This window comes from Pleurodeles waltl, chromosome 8, assembly GCF_031143425.1.
Source record: "Pleurodeles waltl isolate 20211129_DDA chromosome 8, aPleWal1.hap1.20221129, whole genome shotgun sequence".
Lineage (NCBI taxonomy): Eukaryota > Metazoa > Chordata > Amphibia > Caudata > Salamandridae > Pleurodeles > Pleurodeles waltl.
Window position 1 is genome coordinate 10,624,594 of NC_090447.1, and position 15,419 is coordinate 10,640,012.

Sequence of the window (15,419 nt, forward strand, 5' to 3'; positions counted from 1 at the left end):
AAGGGGGCTCAGAAAAAAACTCCTTATCGGAGTCTGTGATAAGATCTCGATCTCTTATCTCACTCACTTACTTCTTAGTGTGCCCTGAAGGATGTCTGAGGGACACCCACAGGACTATATTAGGGGACTCTTGACACAGTCCTTCACAGTGGAGTCTAGAGTCTGATCTCTGCGTTGGATACTGTGGACCAAAGAGGGAACCATGAAGTGGCTGCTGCTCCTGGGGCTGGTGGCCCTCTCCGAGTGCCTGGTCAGGTGAGTGTGTGCTCTGAGTCCCTCAGTGTGCTGTAGTGTCATGTGATGGGAGCTGTGCATACCTGGTCAAGTGAGTACTTACTTTGCATCCCTCCCTGTGCTGTAGAGTCATGTGATGGGAGCAGTGAGTGCCTGGTGGCCCTCACTGAGTGCCTGGTCAGGTAAGTACTTACTCCAAGCCCCTCAGTGTGCTGTAGGGTCATGAGATGGGAGCATTGAGTACCTGGTGACCCTGTCTGAGTGGCTGGTCAGGTGAGTATTTACTCCGCATCCCTCAGTGTGCTGTAGGGTCATGAGATGGGGGCTTTGAGAGAACCTGGTGTCCCTCTCTGAGTGCCTTGTCAAGTGAGTACTTACTCCACGTCCCTCAGTGTGCTGTAGGGTTATGAAATGGGACCTATGAGAGAGCCTGGTGTCCCTCTCTGAATGCCTTGTCAAGTGAGTACTTACTCCGTGCCCCTTGGTGTGCTATAAGGCCATGAGATGGTAGCTTTGAGAGGGCCTGGTGTCCCTCTCTGAGTGACTGGTCAAGTGAGTATGTCCTTTGAGTCCCTCAGTGTGCTCTAGGATCATGAGATGAGAGGTTTGAGAGAGCTGGGTGTCCCTCTCTCAGTGCCTGTTCAAGTGAGTACTTACTCCATGTCCCTCAGTGTGCTGTAGGGTCATGAAATGGGAGATTTGAGAGAGGCTGGTGTTCCTATCTGAGTGCCTGGTCAAGTGAGCACTTACTCCAGGTCCCTCAGTGTGCTGTAGGGTCATCTGATAGTAGCTTTGAGAGAGCCTGGTGTCCCTCTCTGAGTGCCTGATGACAGTGAGTATGTTTTATGAGCCCCTCCGTGTGCTCCGATGAATGTGCAGGAGTACAGAGAGGCTTTGCAGCATGGTGTGTTGCTGTGGTGAAGATCATCAAACGGGAGATGGGTTCATTGGGTTCCACGCTGGAACTTGAATGTGTTGGTTCCACACATTGAGGCTAGGAGCTGCCAATCTTTTATGGAGAGCTCTAGATAATAATGGGCTTCTTATGTGGTTCTTCACACTATATTTATTCTACGTGCTGCAAAAAGCATCCCCTACTAATAAGTACCTTAATGGTAATAAATGTATTAACTACATCAGGAGGAGAGCATGAGCCCTCCTTCAAGGGATTGCAAGTCATGACAGGCGGGTCACAGCAGAGGGCAGCAGCGAGCGCTTGTCTGCTTCTTACACAAAGCCTTCCTACCTCCACATTTCACCCATCTCAGGGAGCACCCTAAGGGGCAGATTTACTAAACTGTCCGGCACGCAACACAGCAGCCAAAAATGCTGCGCTGTGTGACCGGGAGGGAGCAGGTGAGCACCCTATCTACAGAGGTATGACACTCTCCTCCCTAGCGCCAGCGCTGATTGCAGCCGCCGTGAGCCACCACACAACTTTGGTGCCAAAGTGCAAGGGTATGTGTGATAGTCTCACATAGCTTTTTCACTGGGAGGGTCCTCTTCCAGTACAAGTTACACAGGCTTATTTACAAACCCCTTGCACCCCCAGTGTGTCACTTTTTCCCATAGAAAAAGCGGTCTTAAAATTACCCCCTCCATGCCAAGACAACTTCTAAAACTTTTCCTACTTTGCATGAGTGCTGCACAGTGCAGGACGCATGCACAGTAGGAAAAGGAAGGAGAAATTTCAACATTTCTCCTTTTAAAGCCTGCTTTTAATTGCTTTTTAATAGGCATTATTTTTTATGCAAAACCTGGTCTCACGTTTTTTGTAGATAGGGTTTTATGTAACGCCCCGTGATGCTAAAACATGCAAAGCAGCGCCTCATGCTGCCTTGCATTACCTCTGGTTAATTTCCAGCACAAAACATGGTTTGTGTCACTTTTATGACTCAAAGTCAGTGCAAAATGTGTAAATCACCCGCTTAGTGAAGTTTAGCGCTTCAGTACACATGGATCCGGGCTCCCCTAAACCATTACAAAGGTAGTCTGCTAACTGACATTCTAGAAATATCCCGCGTACCAGACTTGTTGGAGTTCATTGAGGGAAGACGTCCTAGCCAGCTCCCGAGGGCGATGGTTCATTGCTGCAAGGGATGCCTTCAAGTCTGCACTGAGAAACCTTGACAGGCGTCGGACCCGTGTACAGAAGCATTGACTGCATGGGGAGGGGGTGTCTGTGTGTGTGTGTGCAAGCAGGTGTGTCTGCGCACCTGTGCGTGTGTGTTTATGTATCTGTGTGACTGTACGTCTCTGTGTGTCTGTGTATGTGTGTGCATGCAGGTGTGTCTGCGCACCTGTGCGTGTTTGTTTATGTATCTGTGTGGCTGTACGTCTCTGTGTGTGTGTGCATGCAGGTGTGCCTGCGCACCTGTGCATGTGTGTTTATGTATCTGTGTGACTGTACGTCTCTGTGTGTCTGTGTGTGTGTGCATGCAGGTGAATCTGCTCACCTGTGCGTGTGTGTTTATGTATCAGTGTGACTGTACGCCTCTGTGTGTCTGTGTGTGTGTGCATGCAGGTGTGTCTGCGCACCTGTGCGTGTGTGTTTATGTATCTGTGTGTCTGCTTGTGTGTCTGTGTGTGTGTCTGTGTGTTTGTGCATGCAGGTGTGTCTGCGCTCCTGTGCATGTGTGTTTATGTATCTGTGTGACTGTACGTCTCTGTGTGTCTGTGTGTGTGTGCATGCAGGTGTATCTGCGCACCTGTGCGTGTGTGTTTATGTATCTGTGTGGCTGTACGTCTCTGTGTGTCTGTGTGTGTGTGCATGCAGGTGTATCTGCGCACCTGTGCGTGTGTGTTTATGTATCTGTGTGACTGTACCTCTCTGTGTGTCTGTGTGTGTGTGCATGCAGATGTGTCTGCGCACCTGTGCGTGTGTGTTTATGTATCTGTGTGACTGTACCTCTCTGTGTGTCTGTGTGTGTGTGCATGCAGGTGTGTCTGCGCACCTGTGCGTGTGTGTTTATGTATCTGTGTGGCTGTACGTCTCTGTGTGTCTGTGTGTGTGTGCATGCAGGTGTGCCTGCGCACCTGTGCGTGTGTGTTTATGTATCTGTGTGACTGTACGTCTCTGTGTGTCTGTGTGTTTGTGCATGCAGGTGTGCCTGCGCACCTGTGCGTGTGTGTTTATGTATCTGTGTGACTGTACGTCTCTGTGTGTCTGTGTGTTTGTGCATGCAGGTGTGCCTGCGCACCTGTGCGTGTGTGTTTATGTATCTGTGTGACTGTACGTCTCTGTGTGTCTGTGTGTTTGTGCATGCAGGTGTGCCTGCGCACCTGTGCGTGTGTGTTTATGTATCTGTGTGACTGTGCGTCTCTGTGTGTCTGTGTGTGTGTGCATGCAGGTGTGCCTGCGCACCTGTGCGTGTGTGTTTATGTATCTGTGTGACTGTACGTCTCTGTGTGTCTCTGTGTGTGTGCATGCAGGTGTGCCTGCGCACCTGTGCGTGTGTGTTTATGTATCTGTGTGACTGTACGTCTCTGTGTGTCTGTGTGTGTGTGCATGCAGGTGTGCCTGCGCACCTGTGCGTGTGTGTTTATGTATCTGTGTGACTGTACGTCTCTGTGTGTGTGTGCATGCAGGTGTGTCTGTGCACCTGTGCGTGTGTGTTTATGTATCTGTGAGAGTGTATGTCTCTGTGTGTCTGTGTGTGAGTATGCGTACGTGTTTGCGCACCTGTGCGTGTGTGTTTATGTATCTGTGTGAGTGTATGTCTTTGTGTGTCTGTGTGTGAGTATGCGTACGTGTTTGCGCACTTGTGTATGTGTTTGTGTGTCTGTGTGTATGCAAGTGTGTCTGCGCACCTGTGTGTGTGTGTTTATGTATCAGTGTGAGTGAATGCGTTTGTGTGTCTGTGTGTCTATATGCATATGTGTTTGCGCACTTGTGCGTGTGTTTGTGTCTGTGTGAATGAATGTGTGTTTGCGCACCTGTGTGCGTGTTTATGTATCAGTGTGAATGTGTTTATGTGTCTATGTGTGTGTATATGCGTATGTGTTCGCGCACTTGTGCGTGTGTTTGTGTGTCTGTGTGAGTGTGTGTGTGTGTGCATGCATGTGTGTTTGCACACCTGTGCATGTGAGTTTGTGCATCTGTGTGTGTGCTTGTGTGTCTGTGTGTGTGTGTGAATGCATAGGTGTTCAGGCACTTGTGTGTGTTTGTGTGTCTGTGTGAGTGTGTGTACATGCATGTGTGTTTGCGCACTAGTGTGTGTGTGTGTTTGTGTGGGTGTGCATGAGTGTGTGTGCAGTTGCATGAGTTTTCGTACACATGTGTTTGTATGCATATGTGTTTGTTCACTTTTGCGTGTGTGTTTCTGTGTCTGAGTGTGTGTGCATTTGTGTGTTTTTGTTCACTTGTGCGTGTGTTTTTATGTGTCTGCATCAATGTGTGTGCATGCATCTAAAATAGTATGGTGGAACTGGCTATCCAAATAATCTATTTAACTCCAATGATTCTATTTAATTCCAATGAATCGATTTAAAGCTCCTGCAAGACCTTAGTAAATGGCACAGAGAGGACCCCTCTAGGATGGATGGTAAATGCCATGTCTGTGTTACTGTGAGTATGTGCACTGCCCTCATGTGTGGCCAGAATACATGCCTACTCCCATCCACTGGGCTTCGCCTGGACTACAGATTACAAGCTTTAGAGGAATACATGGAAGGGACAAGCATCCCAGCCCTGTAGGGAAGCCTGTTTCTCTACATTAACAACTCATCCCTAAACTGCACTTTAGGAACACAGGGATGTGTGCTACAAATGGAGAAAATGGCACATTACACATCTGGAAAGGTGAGCCTTGGCTTTGACTGGTGACCTCCAACTAACACAGTCAAGGTTCTGCTGCATTTCCCATGAGCATGTCTTACTGAGATTAAAATATTAATTTCACAACTTTGCTTTGGAAAATGCACAAAAATTAAAAAATGTTTTGTACTCAGTTTTCAAAATCTAATATAATGGTGATTTTAGAGTTTTGATAACTTTATTGAGAAAAGTATCTGTGTTAAAATGTACTTTGTATTGCCCGAGCCAAACGTGGTTTTGACCCGTTTTGCCTCTCATACCACTGCCAGCATCCCTGGCTGGAGACAATGACCTTGTTCACCAGAGGACGATGGTTTGAACTATGGTCCAGGGCCGGACTGGCCTTAGCGGCCATCGGGCGTTTTCCCGGGAGGATGGAAGGGTGGGGCCAGTTTTGCAGCGGTGGGGTCCGGTTTTGTTCCTGGGGTCCGGTTTTAAAGCCGCGGTGCTTTGCATGTGCACCCCATTCCCCCCACAACCCAGGGGCTGGTCTGACAAGAGTGCCAGGGCTGCTTTGGGTTCCAGTGGCGTAGCATGGGTTGTCAGCACCCGGGGCAAGGCAAGTAATTTGCGCCCCCTAACCCGTGTCAGCACCCGGGGCAAGGCAAGTAATGTGCGCCCCCTAACCTGTGGATTTCCCCCCCCCCCCAGATGTTGCGCCTGTTGCGGCCGGCCCCCCCTGCAACTCCCACTCTACGCCACTGTTGGGTTCCCAGCCTAGACCCAGGAAGGGGGGGATGTTGTCAGCATCTCACCGCTCACCACTGACTAGCCCCTGGGAGCTGACACCTTGGTACGGACCCCAGCATGAGGAAGAACCCGGCTACACCCTGCCAGAGAGGACAAGCTCTCATCTGAAGAGAGGCATGGGTTTAGAGAGCGTCAGCAACCTTCCTGCTGGAAAAAGAGTTCAGCTTTCTTCAGCTTACTGCTTGTAAGACATCTGTGAGTGAACCAAGGATGAAGTGTGGCACATGGGGTGGGCACCGGTTGGGAAGGTAGGCAGGACTAGACAGGAAAACATTTCCAAACACTGACTAGTGAGCAGGGTGGGACTGACGCCTCACCCCCATCTCATCAGAACATTCCTGGTCCTGGGGTAACTACAATCAGTTAAAAAGTGACGGAAACCTCTCTCCAAGTTCCCGGTGGTGACCTGTTATTTGCTTGCTTCAGAGACACAAGAAGGAGGACTCCTGACACCAACAAGGGCAGCAGGCCACTGTGGACTTGGCCGCACAGTAGCCCTGGCTTCCAAGAGACCTGGGGCCGTATGACACATTGTGCCTCAAGGGAACAACAGGCATATGAAGCTGTTTGGTGCACCCCCAGGGGCACAATGGCATTACACAGGAGGCCACAGATGCTTGCCAGCGTCCTTCTGTAATACAGATAGCATTGGCGCACATGTTCACCAGCACCACAATAAGAGGTCTTTCCCCTTACTTGCATGGGCTCGAAACACAGAGGCAACATGCATTATGGGGGTACACTAAACTGTGCCACACAAACACCCACACTTTCAGTGCTCCTCCAAAAGGCAGCCCTTTGAGAGGGGAGATAATGGGTCCCATGGACCCTCCAGACATCCCCTTTGCAGGTGGGTGCAATCACTCACTGCACCCCCCCTACAAGGGGAACTCTCCCCTCTTGAACGTGCAGTTGGGTTGCTGCCTGCAAAGTCAATCTTGCACCGACTTTTGAAGAGGGCTTTTAAACAGCTGCTCTGTATTTCACTTGAGTGAGCTGGCCCGCCATAAGTCGGCAGTCACGTATTCATGAGCTGCAGCTGTTTTATGCATAAGGACCCTCAGGCACAGAATAGGGTGGCTTGTAGAAAGTGACACACCGCACAGAGGTGGAGGGTGATGTAGCTTATCCTGCAAGGGGAAGAAGATTTAGAGGCGTGGCCCAGCTTGAACTCAATGTACATCTACTGTCCTGCTAGGCTTGGCCCCATTCAGTACTTTCATTCCTTGGCAGATGTTTGTCATTCCCAGTGCTGTGATACATCTGCCTAATGAAAACTAAGACAGATTCACAAGTCGTCAAGTAATACAGCACAGCAACCAACCTTGCTGCCCTGCATTGCACAAGGTGGTAAACACAGAGCAGAGACATATATACGGGGCGTGGCCTGCTCCGGCTGCCATCCGCGGGCTGGCGCTGCTATGGGCGGCCTTTTTCTACGGACTATAGTGCAGCAACGAGTGTGCGCCGTCTAGCATAGGATTTGTACTGGAAGCATGCCGTTGCAGTCCATTCTCCTGCACCTTTGACAAACTCAGAACAAAGCCACGCATTTCATATGTCCTCAGCACTGCAGCACACATGCACACTGTCATTTGTTTTGTGAAATGAATACACTTTACTGTTTACAATTGTGTCAAAAATCCCACATTTTTTGACACAAAGGTAGGTCTGGCAATCTTATTAGATCAGTCTTTATGTAAAGTGTAAACAGGTGTTTGTGCAAATCTGTCGCAGTAATGCCTTCTTGACACAGCGCAGCACAAAGCTTTTAAGGGCAGATTTAGGATCCCCTAGTGCCTCCTTGCACCACATTAGCTTAATTTTTTATGCTAATGTAGGTCAACCAGGCCAAACTCGCCAATGATGCCAAAATCGCTGCGCATGCATTGCACCACTTTGTAACCCTTTGCGCTACATAATGCCTGCGCCAGGCATAATGTATGCAGTGGGGGAGTTCTCCCGTTAGGGGGGCTGAAAAAATGGTGTGATGAACTCTAAAAGATTTGTTTGCATCATTTTTTTTGGCACTTTTAACACCTGCTCAGAGCAGGTATTAAAAGGAGGCACACCATTGTTTTCAATGGGCCTGAACAGGCTTTGCAGGATTAGCGCCAACATTTTTTACGCTAATCCAGCAAAGCTCCAAACTAGCTAGTTCCCGAACTAACACCATGAGGTGCCACATATTAGATATGGCGCACACATGGTGGCGTTAGGAATGCACTAAGGGGCACAAGAAAAGTAGCTCTGCACAGGGTGCAGAAACACTTGTCTTAAATCAGGGCCTTATTCTGCAGAGAAAACTCCACTTTCCAGGGCAAAGCACCTTTTCTGCTAGATAATATAAGTCTTGCCCCTCGACCCCGGCAATGTATATTAAATATGGACCTAAGAGTTTGCTTTAAATGTGGAGAACTTTGTCTAAAAAAGAATTGGCTTTCTGGCCTGGTATTAAAGCCCTGCTGATACGCAAAATGTCTACTTTAAAGAAATATGGTCATGTTTTCTCTGTGAATGCAAACCGTTAATATACCATTAAAGGCCACATTTGTGGGTTTGCGGCTCAGGGCAGTGCCGCGAGTCACCGTCTTTGCCTCTCGCTCTCATTAGCAAACATAGGGCCTGATGTGGAACTCGCCAGGCATTGCTCCATCACAACGGTGATGGATATTCCGTCTGGTAGCATCTAAATGCCTTAGAATATAATTGAATTTAGATTTCAGCGACAGGATATCCATCACTGTTGTGACAGAGTAACTCATCTGCCGAGTTTCAAATCAGTCCCATAATGTTTTGCTGCATGCGAGTGAAAAACTATACTGAAAAGGGAATCTCAGGAATTAATTCAAAGCAGTTTTGTTAATCAAGATGCTTATCAAGTAAAGTGATCTGAGCATATTTTCCAATATCAGTATTCCGTTTCTTTTACTCATTGGGTGTCCCACTTCTTCAGGATTCCCCTAATGAAAAGGAAGTCCCTCCGGGATCGCCTGAGGGAAGAGGGGAAGCTGAGGGATTACTTGAAGACCTACAAGGAGAAGGCTGCCAGCCTGTACTCTCAAACGGAAGACGCTGTGGTCTCCTACAAGCCGATGTTCAACCACCTGGATGTGAGTACAGGAGTGCGTTTCTACTACAAGCTTAAATATCCACATACCTCTTGGTACAGATTCTATTTACTGCCAGTTTGAATGACTTCAAGAATATGGGGTTCTCTGGATACTAGTGACACTTGGGGGCAGATGTACTAAGGTTTCGCACAATGCAGTGCGGCGTTGCGTGAAGCAGAGAGCAGAAATGCGCCCCATCTTCTAAGTTAAGGTGCACTCCTGCTCCCTCCTTGTGCAGCCTAGCACCAATGCAGGCACTCCTGGACCATGCTGCAAGGTTGCCTGCATTCCAAGCAGGATTGTATTTCTGTAGGAAGGGATACCTCCTTGTATGCGTGCCGCAGAAGTCAGCCTGCATGCAAAGTGGAACCAAGGACTAGAAATAAAGCTATTTCTCCTCATTAATCCTAGGACAGGGAGGGCCACCATTTGGGCACAGTTCCAGGTTTGCAGACCTTTTTGAATCTGGGATTGCATCAAAAACCATGGCTCAATGCATGGGAACGCTCATACCCCACCCATGGAACGCCTCCCTGCCTCCAGGTAACACAAGGATCTGCGCTGCCTTGCGTTACTTTGAATGCACTAAACTATGAGAGCCACGCAAGGTGGCTTTGTGTGGCCTAGTAAATCCCCCTTAAGGACTTGCTTTGCCTAAATGTCTTGCTTCCTCTAAGTGTAGTTTGTAAGTGAAAAACACACTAAAATGTTATTCCTGTGAGAATCCCCTCATAACATTTCATTAAGAAAATACTTGTAGTACCCATGGCTGGATGAAGATGTGGAAGCGGGAACTTTGAATATTCTGTTGAACTTAGAGAGCGAAGTTGAAGTTATCCACCACCTCTAAAACCCCCTCCCTCTTTGTACTACTTGCCTACAGTTCATTTCCACCCCGAACTCACACAATACTCATCATAGAGAGAAAGTACAGCCAGCCCCAAACCCCATTCACCCTCGCAGTGAAAACCCTAAAAACACATCCTCTTCGGCTAATGGATGAGCTCTCAGAGTGAGAAAGATTATTTTTGTCTGTAGCACATTGTCCACGCGGTCTCTCCTTTCTTATTCAGAAGAGGCATCTTCTGAACTCCTTTTTTGCAAAATATGATGTTTTCCCTAAAAAATTATTTATTAGTTCCACAGGAAGAGCAACGTCTGATAGCAATTCTGCAAGCAATTACCTGACTACATGACCTCCTGCAGAAACCTCAAGCCATTAACCTCCCCACATCCCTGCTCACCATCACACGCTGTCCATTCAACACAATGTACATTTCCCACGAAGGCACCATCTGAGGGCTTTAGTACCCGGTACTTCTGCTGGACTGCACTGCTGGACGTAATGCACAACTTACTCTCAGAGAGGGAAACACTGTAACACATGGTGATGTTATCCTTCTGGGATGGTGGTCTTGGTTGTACCAGAGATGTTTCTAGGTGTTTGCATTTATATTCTAAAGTGCTAATAAAAATGACAAATAAATAATCTCAGAGAGATGGTGGGGAGCTGATGATCAAACTACGCCTGGATGGATGGAGCAGCCTCGTCAGCTGTCTCCATGGTATGGCACTGGCTCCAGTGAACGGTATCCTACACGCAGGGAGACAGCTCATCAAGGGCTTGAAGAAGTTCCTCCTCATCACCTCTATGCGAAAAGAGCTATACTGGATGTCCCTTCCAGCTCGGATCAATTTCAGATTGAGCAGCATCAAACCTCTCAACAACAAGACCTCCGCTGACTTGGCATCAAGACAGCTCTGCCTCAGGACAAGGCCAGAGTCAGCACATCTCTAGACTGGAGACAAAATATTACAAGAAGGAAAAATACAGAAGGCACACTCCTCCATTCATGCTCCTAGGATCTGGAACAGCATCCTGATGGGCATCAGATAGAAGGCACGCTCCTCCATTCATGCTCCCAGGATCTGGAACAGCATCCTGATGGGCATCAGATAGAAGGCACGCTCCTCCATTCATGCTCCCAGGATCTGGAACAGCATCCTGATGGACATCAGATAGAAGGACATCAGATAGAAGGCATACTCCTCGATTCATGCTCCCAGGATCTGGAACAGCATCCTGAAGGACATCAGATAGAAGGCACACCCAGGATCTGGAACAGCATCCTGATGGGCATCAGATAGAAGGCACGCTCCTCCATTCATGCTCCCAGGATCTGAAACAGCATCCTGATGGGCATCAGATAGAAGGCATGCTCCTCCATACATGCACCCAGGATCTGGAACAGCATCCTGATGGGCATCAGATAGAAGGCGCACTCCTCCATTCATGCACCCAGGATCTGGAACAGCATCCTGATGGACATCAGATAGAAGGACATCAGATAGAAGGCACGCTCCTCCATACATGCACCCAGGATCTGGAACAGCATCCTGATGGACATCAGATAGAAGGACATCAGATAGAAGGCACGCTCCTCCATTCATGCACCCAGGATCTGGAACAGCATCCTGATGGACATCAGATAGAAGGACATCAGATAGAAGGCACGCTCCTCCATTCATGCACCCAGGATCTGGAACAGTATCCTAATAGACATCAGATCAGCGCAAACTCTCCTACAATTCAGAAAATACCTGAAGAGTCACCTCTTCAAGGAGCACTACCTCTGACCTGACAGTCGACCCTTGACCTTTTCCCAATGACTGTCTTACTCAAGGCCATGACCTTTGTTCAGTGCTCCACTGCTCTTGAGCTACGTTCACACCCAGCAAATACCAATAGATGTGCACATGCAGAGGCTGATGGTGCATGCAAGGAGTACGGACCCTGTATTCATGTCTAGTGAATTTTCAGCATAAAAATGTCACTTTTTCATCAAATTCAGGATTCTATGAATCCTTGTAAAGAACAGAGATGTAAAGATTCTGGCAAGATCTGCAGCAGATCACTCAAAAAAGCTTCATAGTACAGCAACATAGCTCCAAGAAAAAGAAAGTTTGCACATTCCCTGTCATGTCAGGCTATGTAAGGACGCAGCACACCAGAGACACTGAGGGGCATAGTTATTAGCTCCTAGCGCCTCCTTGTGCCACATTAGCATCATTGTTTGCATGCATTGCGCCACTTTGTAACCCTTTATGCTACATTCAACCTGCACCAGGCATAATGTATGCAAAGGGGGCTTCCCCCGTTAGGGGGGCTGAAAGAAAGGCACCAGGAAATCTAAGAGATTTCCTTGCATCATTTTGTTCGGCACTTTTAAAGCCTGCTCAGAGCAAGAGTAAAAAGGGGGCTTCCATTGAATACAGTGGGCCCCTATGTACTCTGCAGGAGTAGCGCCGAATTTTTGGCACTACTCCTGCAGAGTACATCAATAGCGTAAAAAAAAATGCATTATTGCCTCATACCCTGCGCCATGGTGCGCCGTATTTTAAATACGGTGCACACACAGTGGCGGTTGGGTGGCGCTAAAGGGTGAATCTGCCCCTCAGTGCTCAACAGTTTTAGTAACATCTCAGCAAGCACTATAGCTGTGTAATGACATAGCTCATGGCATTCATCCACACACTTCGAGAAATAGCACACCCTTCAGAGCACTGTCCTCTGCACCCCCAACTTCAGAACGAGCCCCTCACGCAAGTGCCTCAGTAGGTGCTGGCCGGAAGTGCCATCTATTCATTGTGCCACGTAAGTCGCAGGGCAGCAGGAGCATGTGCTGAAATCACTCCCTCGTCTGAGGATGGATGACTTCTGTCTTTCCACAGCTTATATTTAGGGAGCCACTGTGGTTTTTCCTTTTTGGGCAATCCTTGGGAGTATATCTTTTTTACTCTTTCCCCAGTGCCCAGCTTTTCTCCTCACATCTCTGTCCCCATCCCCATGTTTCCCATGTTGCATCAACAACTTCCTGCTCCACTGTTCCCTTTCCGGCCCTCTGAGCTGTTTAAATATATTTTTCACTCAAACCCTCCCACTTTCGGTGTTGCTTCACTGCCCCCCAGTAGCTCACCCGCGGTCAGAGGTGTCGCGTTACGTTCCATCTCCAATGCATCTCCCATCAACCCTCTGCTCTTCCTCTGCATGGCACAGTTTCCTTATTGGGAGGGCTCAGCAGCTGCAACTTACACTTTTGTGTATTTTTATATGTTTGAGTAAGTTTACTACTTTTAGGTAAACATAAACACTGAGTGTAAGTTACTACTAAGAAACAGTAGTAAGTCCAGGACTACACATGACCAGCAACCCCCACCACACAAAAAATAGAGGTAGGGACTTAACATAAAACCCTATAGGGAATAATGGTTACTCAAACTGCATTGTTAAAATTGCTAAAATATAAATACATATAAATTACTCTTACAAATACTTTATAAAATGGTACATAAATAGTATTTATTTTTAAAATAGTTGAATCACGTACTTATATTTTGTGAATCAGCCCTCTTTTCTTTTTGTAATGTACTCCCTCAGAATGAGTGTCTGCTGCCTTGGAACAGTAGATAAAAAGTATTTTTTAAAAAAAAGAAATGTCTGCCATGGGGCTATGATGCACACATGAATATGCTTGGAAGCCCTGCTATGAGTTGAAAACATATCCACCACAATACTATGAGGTATACGGGTTAATGAATCCACATGTACGCGTCATGCTGCTATGACCATTTTTATGTGTGTGGGGGGAGTTTGATTGTTTTTAGCTGATGCTATTTATCAGTGGCAGTAACTCACTATTTTTGGCAACAAGCATTGCCAAAGTCAAACGGTGTCGAAGCCTTACAGAAATGAGGCCTTTTGGCTCTGCCAAAGCTTGTTGACATGGCTGTCATTATTATTAGAAAGCTGGAATGTTGAGAGCTCTATTGGAGACAATGGAGTAACTCTGGGCTTCTAATTACTGGTAAAAGCCTGGAGCTTCAACATTGAAATGTCTGTTTCACAGCAACAGCTGTAAACAAAGGTCTCATAGAGCCTGAGGTGATTTTAATCCCATTCGGGCTCTGTGAGGACATGGTTTTGTTTATTAGAACATTCTGCCCTCTATTGGCGGAATGTTCTAATAGCCTCATAGCCGTTCGTAGCTGGGACAAACTGGCATTAACTTCCTTTTCCATTGTTAAAAGCCCTCGCCTTCGGCTCAGGCCTTTAACGCTAGAGCGGGCATTAATGGCCGATATAGCCCGCTAAGGTGGGTTCCAAGGCTACAGTGGTAATACTCATTTTGGCCAGCAATAGTAGTAAAGGGTCTCATCGAGATCACGAAATGTGGCTACTGAAAGCAGCTGTAATTTGTTTGTTAAAAACTGGAGGAGAATATACATGAAATTGGCACAGAAACAACAATTTCTGCATGCTATTCCCTAAAATCATGTAATGGGGAGCATTGCCTTTCCCTGGCCCCATGGAGTTACCCACTGAGCTACCAACAGCACTAGTCTTGATAACTTTGCACAGATGGAAATATCACCTGACTCAGAACTCTGCTTGTAACGTAAGTGATCATTGCTGGTGTGAGCTTCATCCTGGAGCATCCAGAGATGTGCAGAGTGCCCAGTTAAAAAACACGCTAATATTCAGAACACATGTATGTTATGTTTTAAAGATAACAAGGGCTTAAAGGTTCTATTACTATAAAAATTGCCCAGTGGTTTAAAAAACCGAACGTTTATAGCTTCTGCTATGATCTCCATGAAATGTCATTCTTGCAACATTCTGCCAGTTGATACATATATGAAGCCTTATAAAACTTACATTAGTACTAATGTCAGCATAATGATTTGTATCAATAATGTTAAACTTTGCATTTCCACCCACTGGTCTCAGACCCAGTCCCCGTTGCATGATGCTCATGATTGGCTAGTACTCGCAGCTGCCTCCCGTGAAGTTTTGAATTTTCCTACATCCAGAGAGCCTGATGAGATGTGAATGTCCTGCTGAACTTGCGCTCTACCATGGGAAAGGGTCCGCCGTCTCACTAGCTCCTCTTGGAAAGGAAGGGAGGTGGGGTTGGAAGCCTCACCACACTAGCAAAGGCCTTTTGTCAGTCCAAACACAGGAGAAAGGGGAGCCCCTGCAGTAAATCAAAACAAAGGCTTCCTGGCACCTCCCTCCAATGGGCGATGATATATCGGTGTCCAGAAGGGCTGTGATTCACTTTCATACGGAGAGGGCTTTCACTGACTATAGCATGGGTGAACTCAAGGAATGCAACCTCATGATTCATAGAGAAGTGATTCACAGGGTGGCCATTGCTACAAGATAGAAAAGAATTGCCTTGGAACTTAGGTTTGAGGAACTTCACCATTCTGTAGGAGTCAACATTTTAACAATCTGCTCACACCACCCTGGAGACAGAAAGCTGCCCAGAGAGGAGATCTCAGAAGATGCTGCCTGAACATTTTGACCCCAAAGAAGAGGTCTGTGGCTAGTCCTTGAGTCTCTGCTTACATGAAGGACTCTGCTGGGCAGGAAAGCTGGCCACTTGGACCTCCCAAGGACAGATCCCAGATGCCTAACTTCTCTGAACTATTTATCCAAAGAT

The 15,419-nt window shown here is 47.4% G+C and overlaps 1 protein-coding gene across 1 annotated transcript in view; it reads left to right on the forward strand.

The window, feature by feature from the left end:
- The first annotated feature begins 202 nt into the window (after positions 1 to 202).
- The window catches only part of LOC138249022 (pepsin A-like), a 49,476-nt gene continuing 34,259 nt past the window's right edge, over positions 203 to 15,419 (forward strand). Inside the window, exons 1-2 of the mRNA XM_069203079.1 lie at positions 203 to 255; positions 8,757 to 8,913. Of these exons, the coding sequence (XP_069059180.1) occupies positions 203 to 255; positions 8,757 to 8,913 (210 nt within the window). The remainder of the gene's footprint in view (positions 256 to 8,756; positions 8,914 to 15,419) is intronic.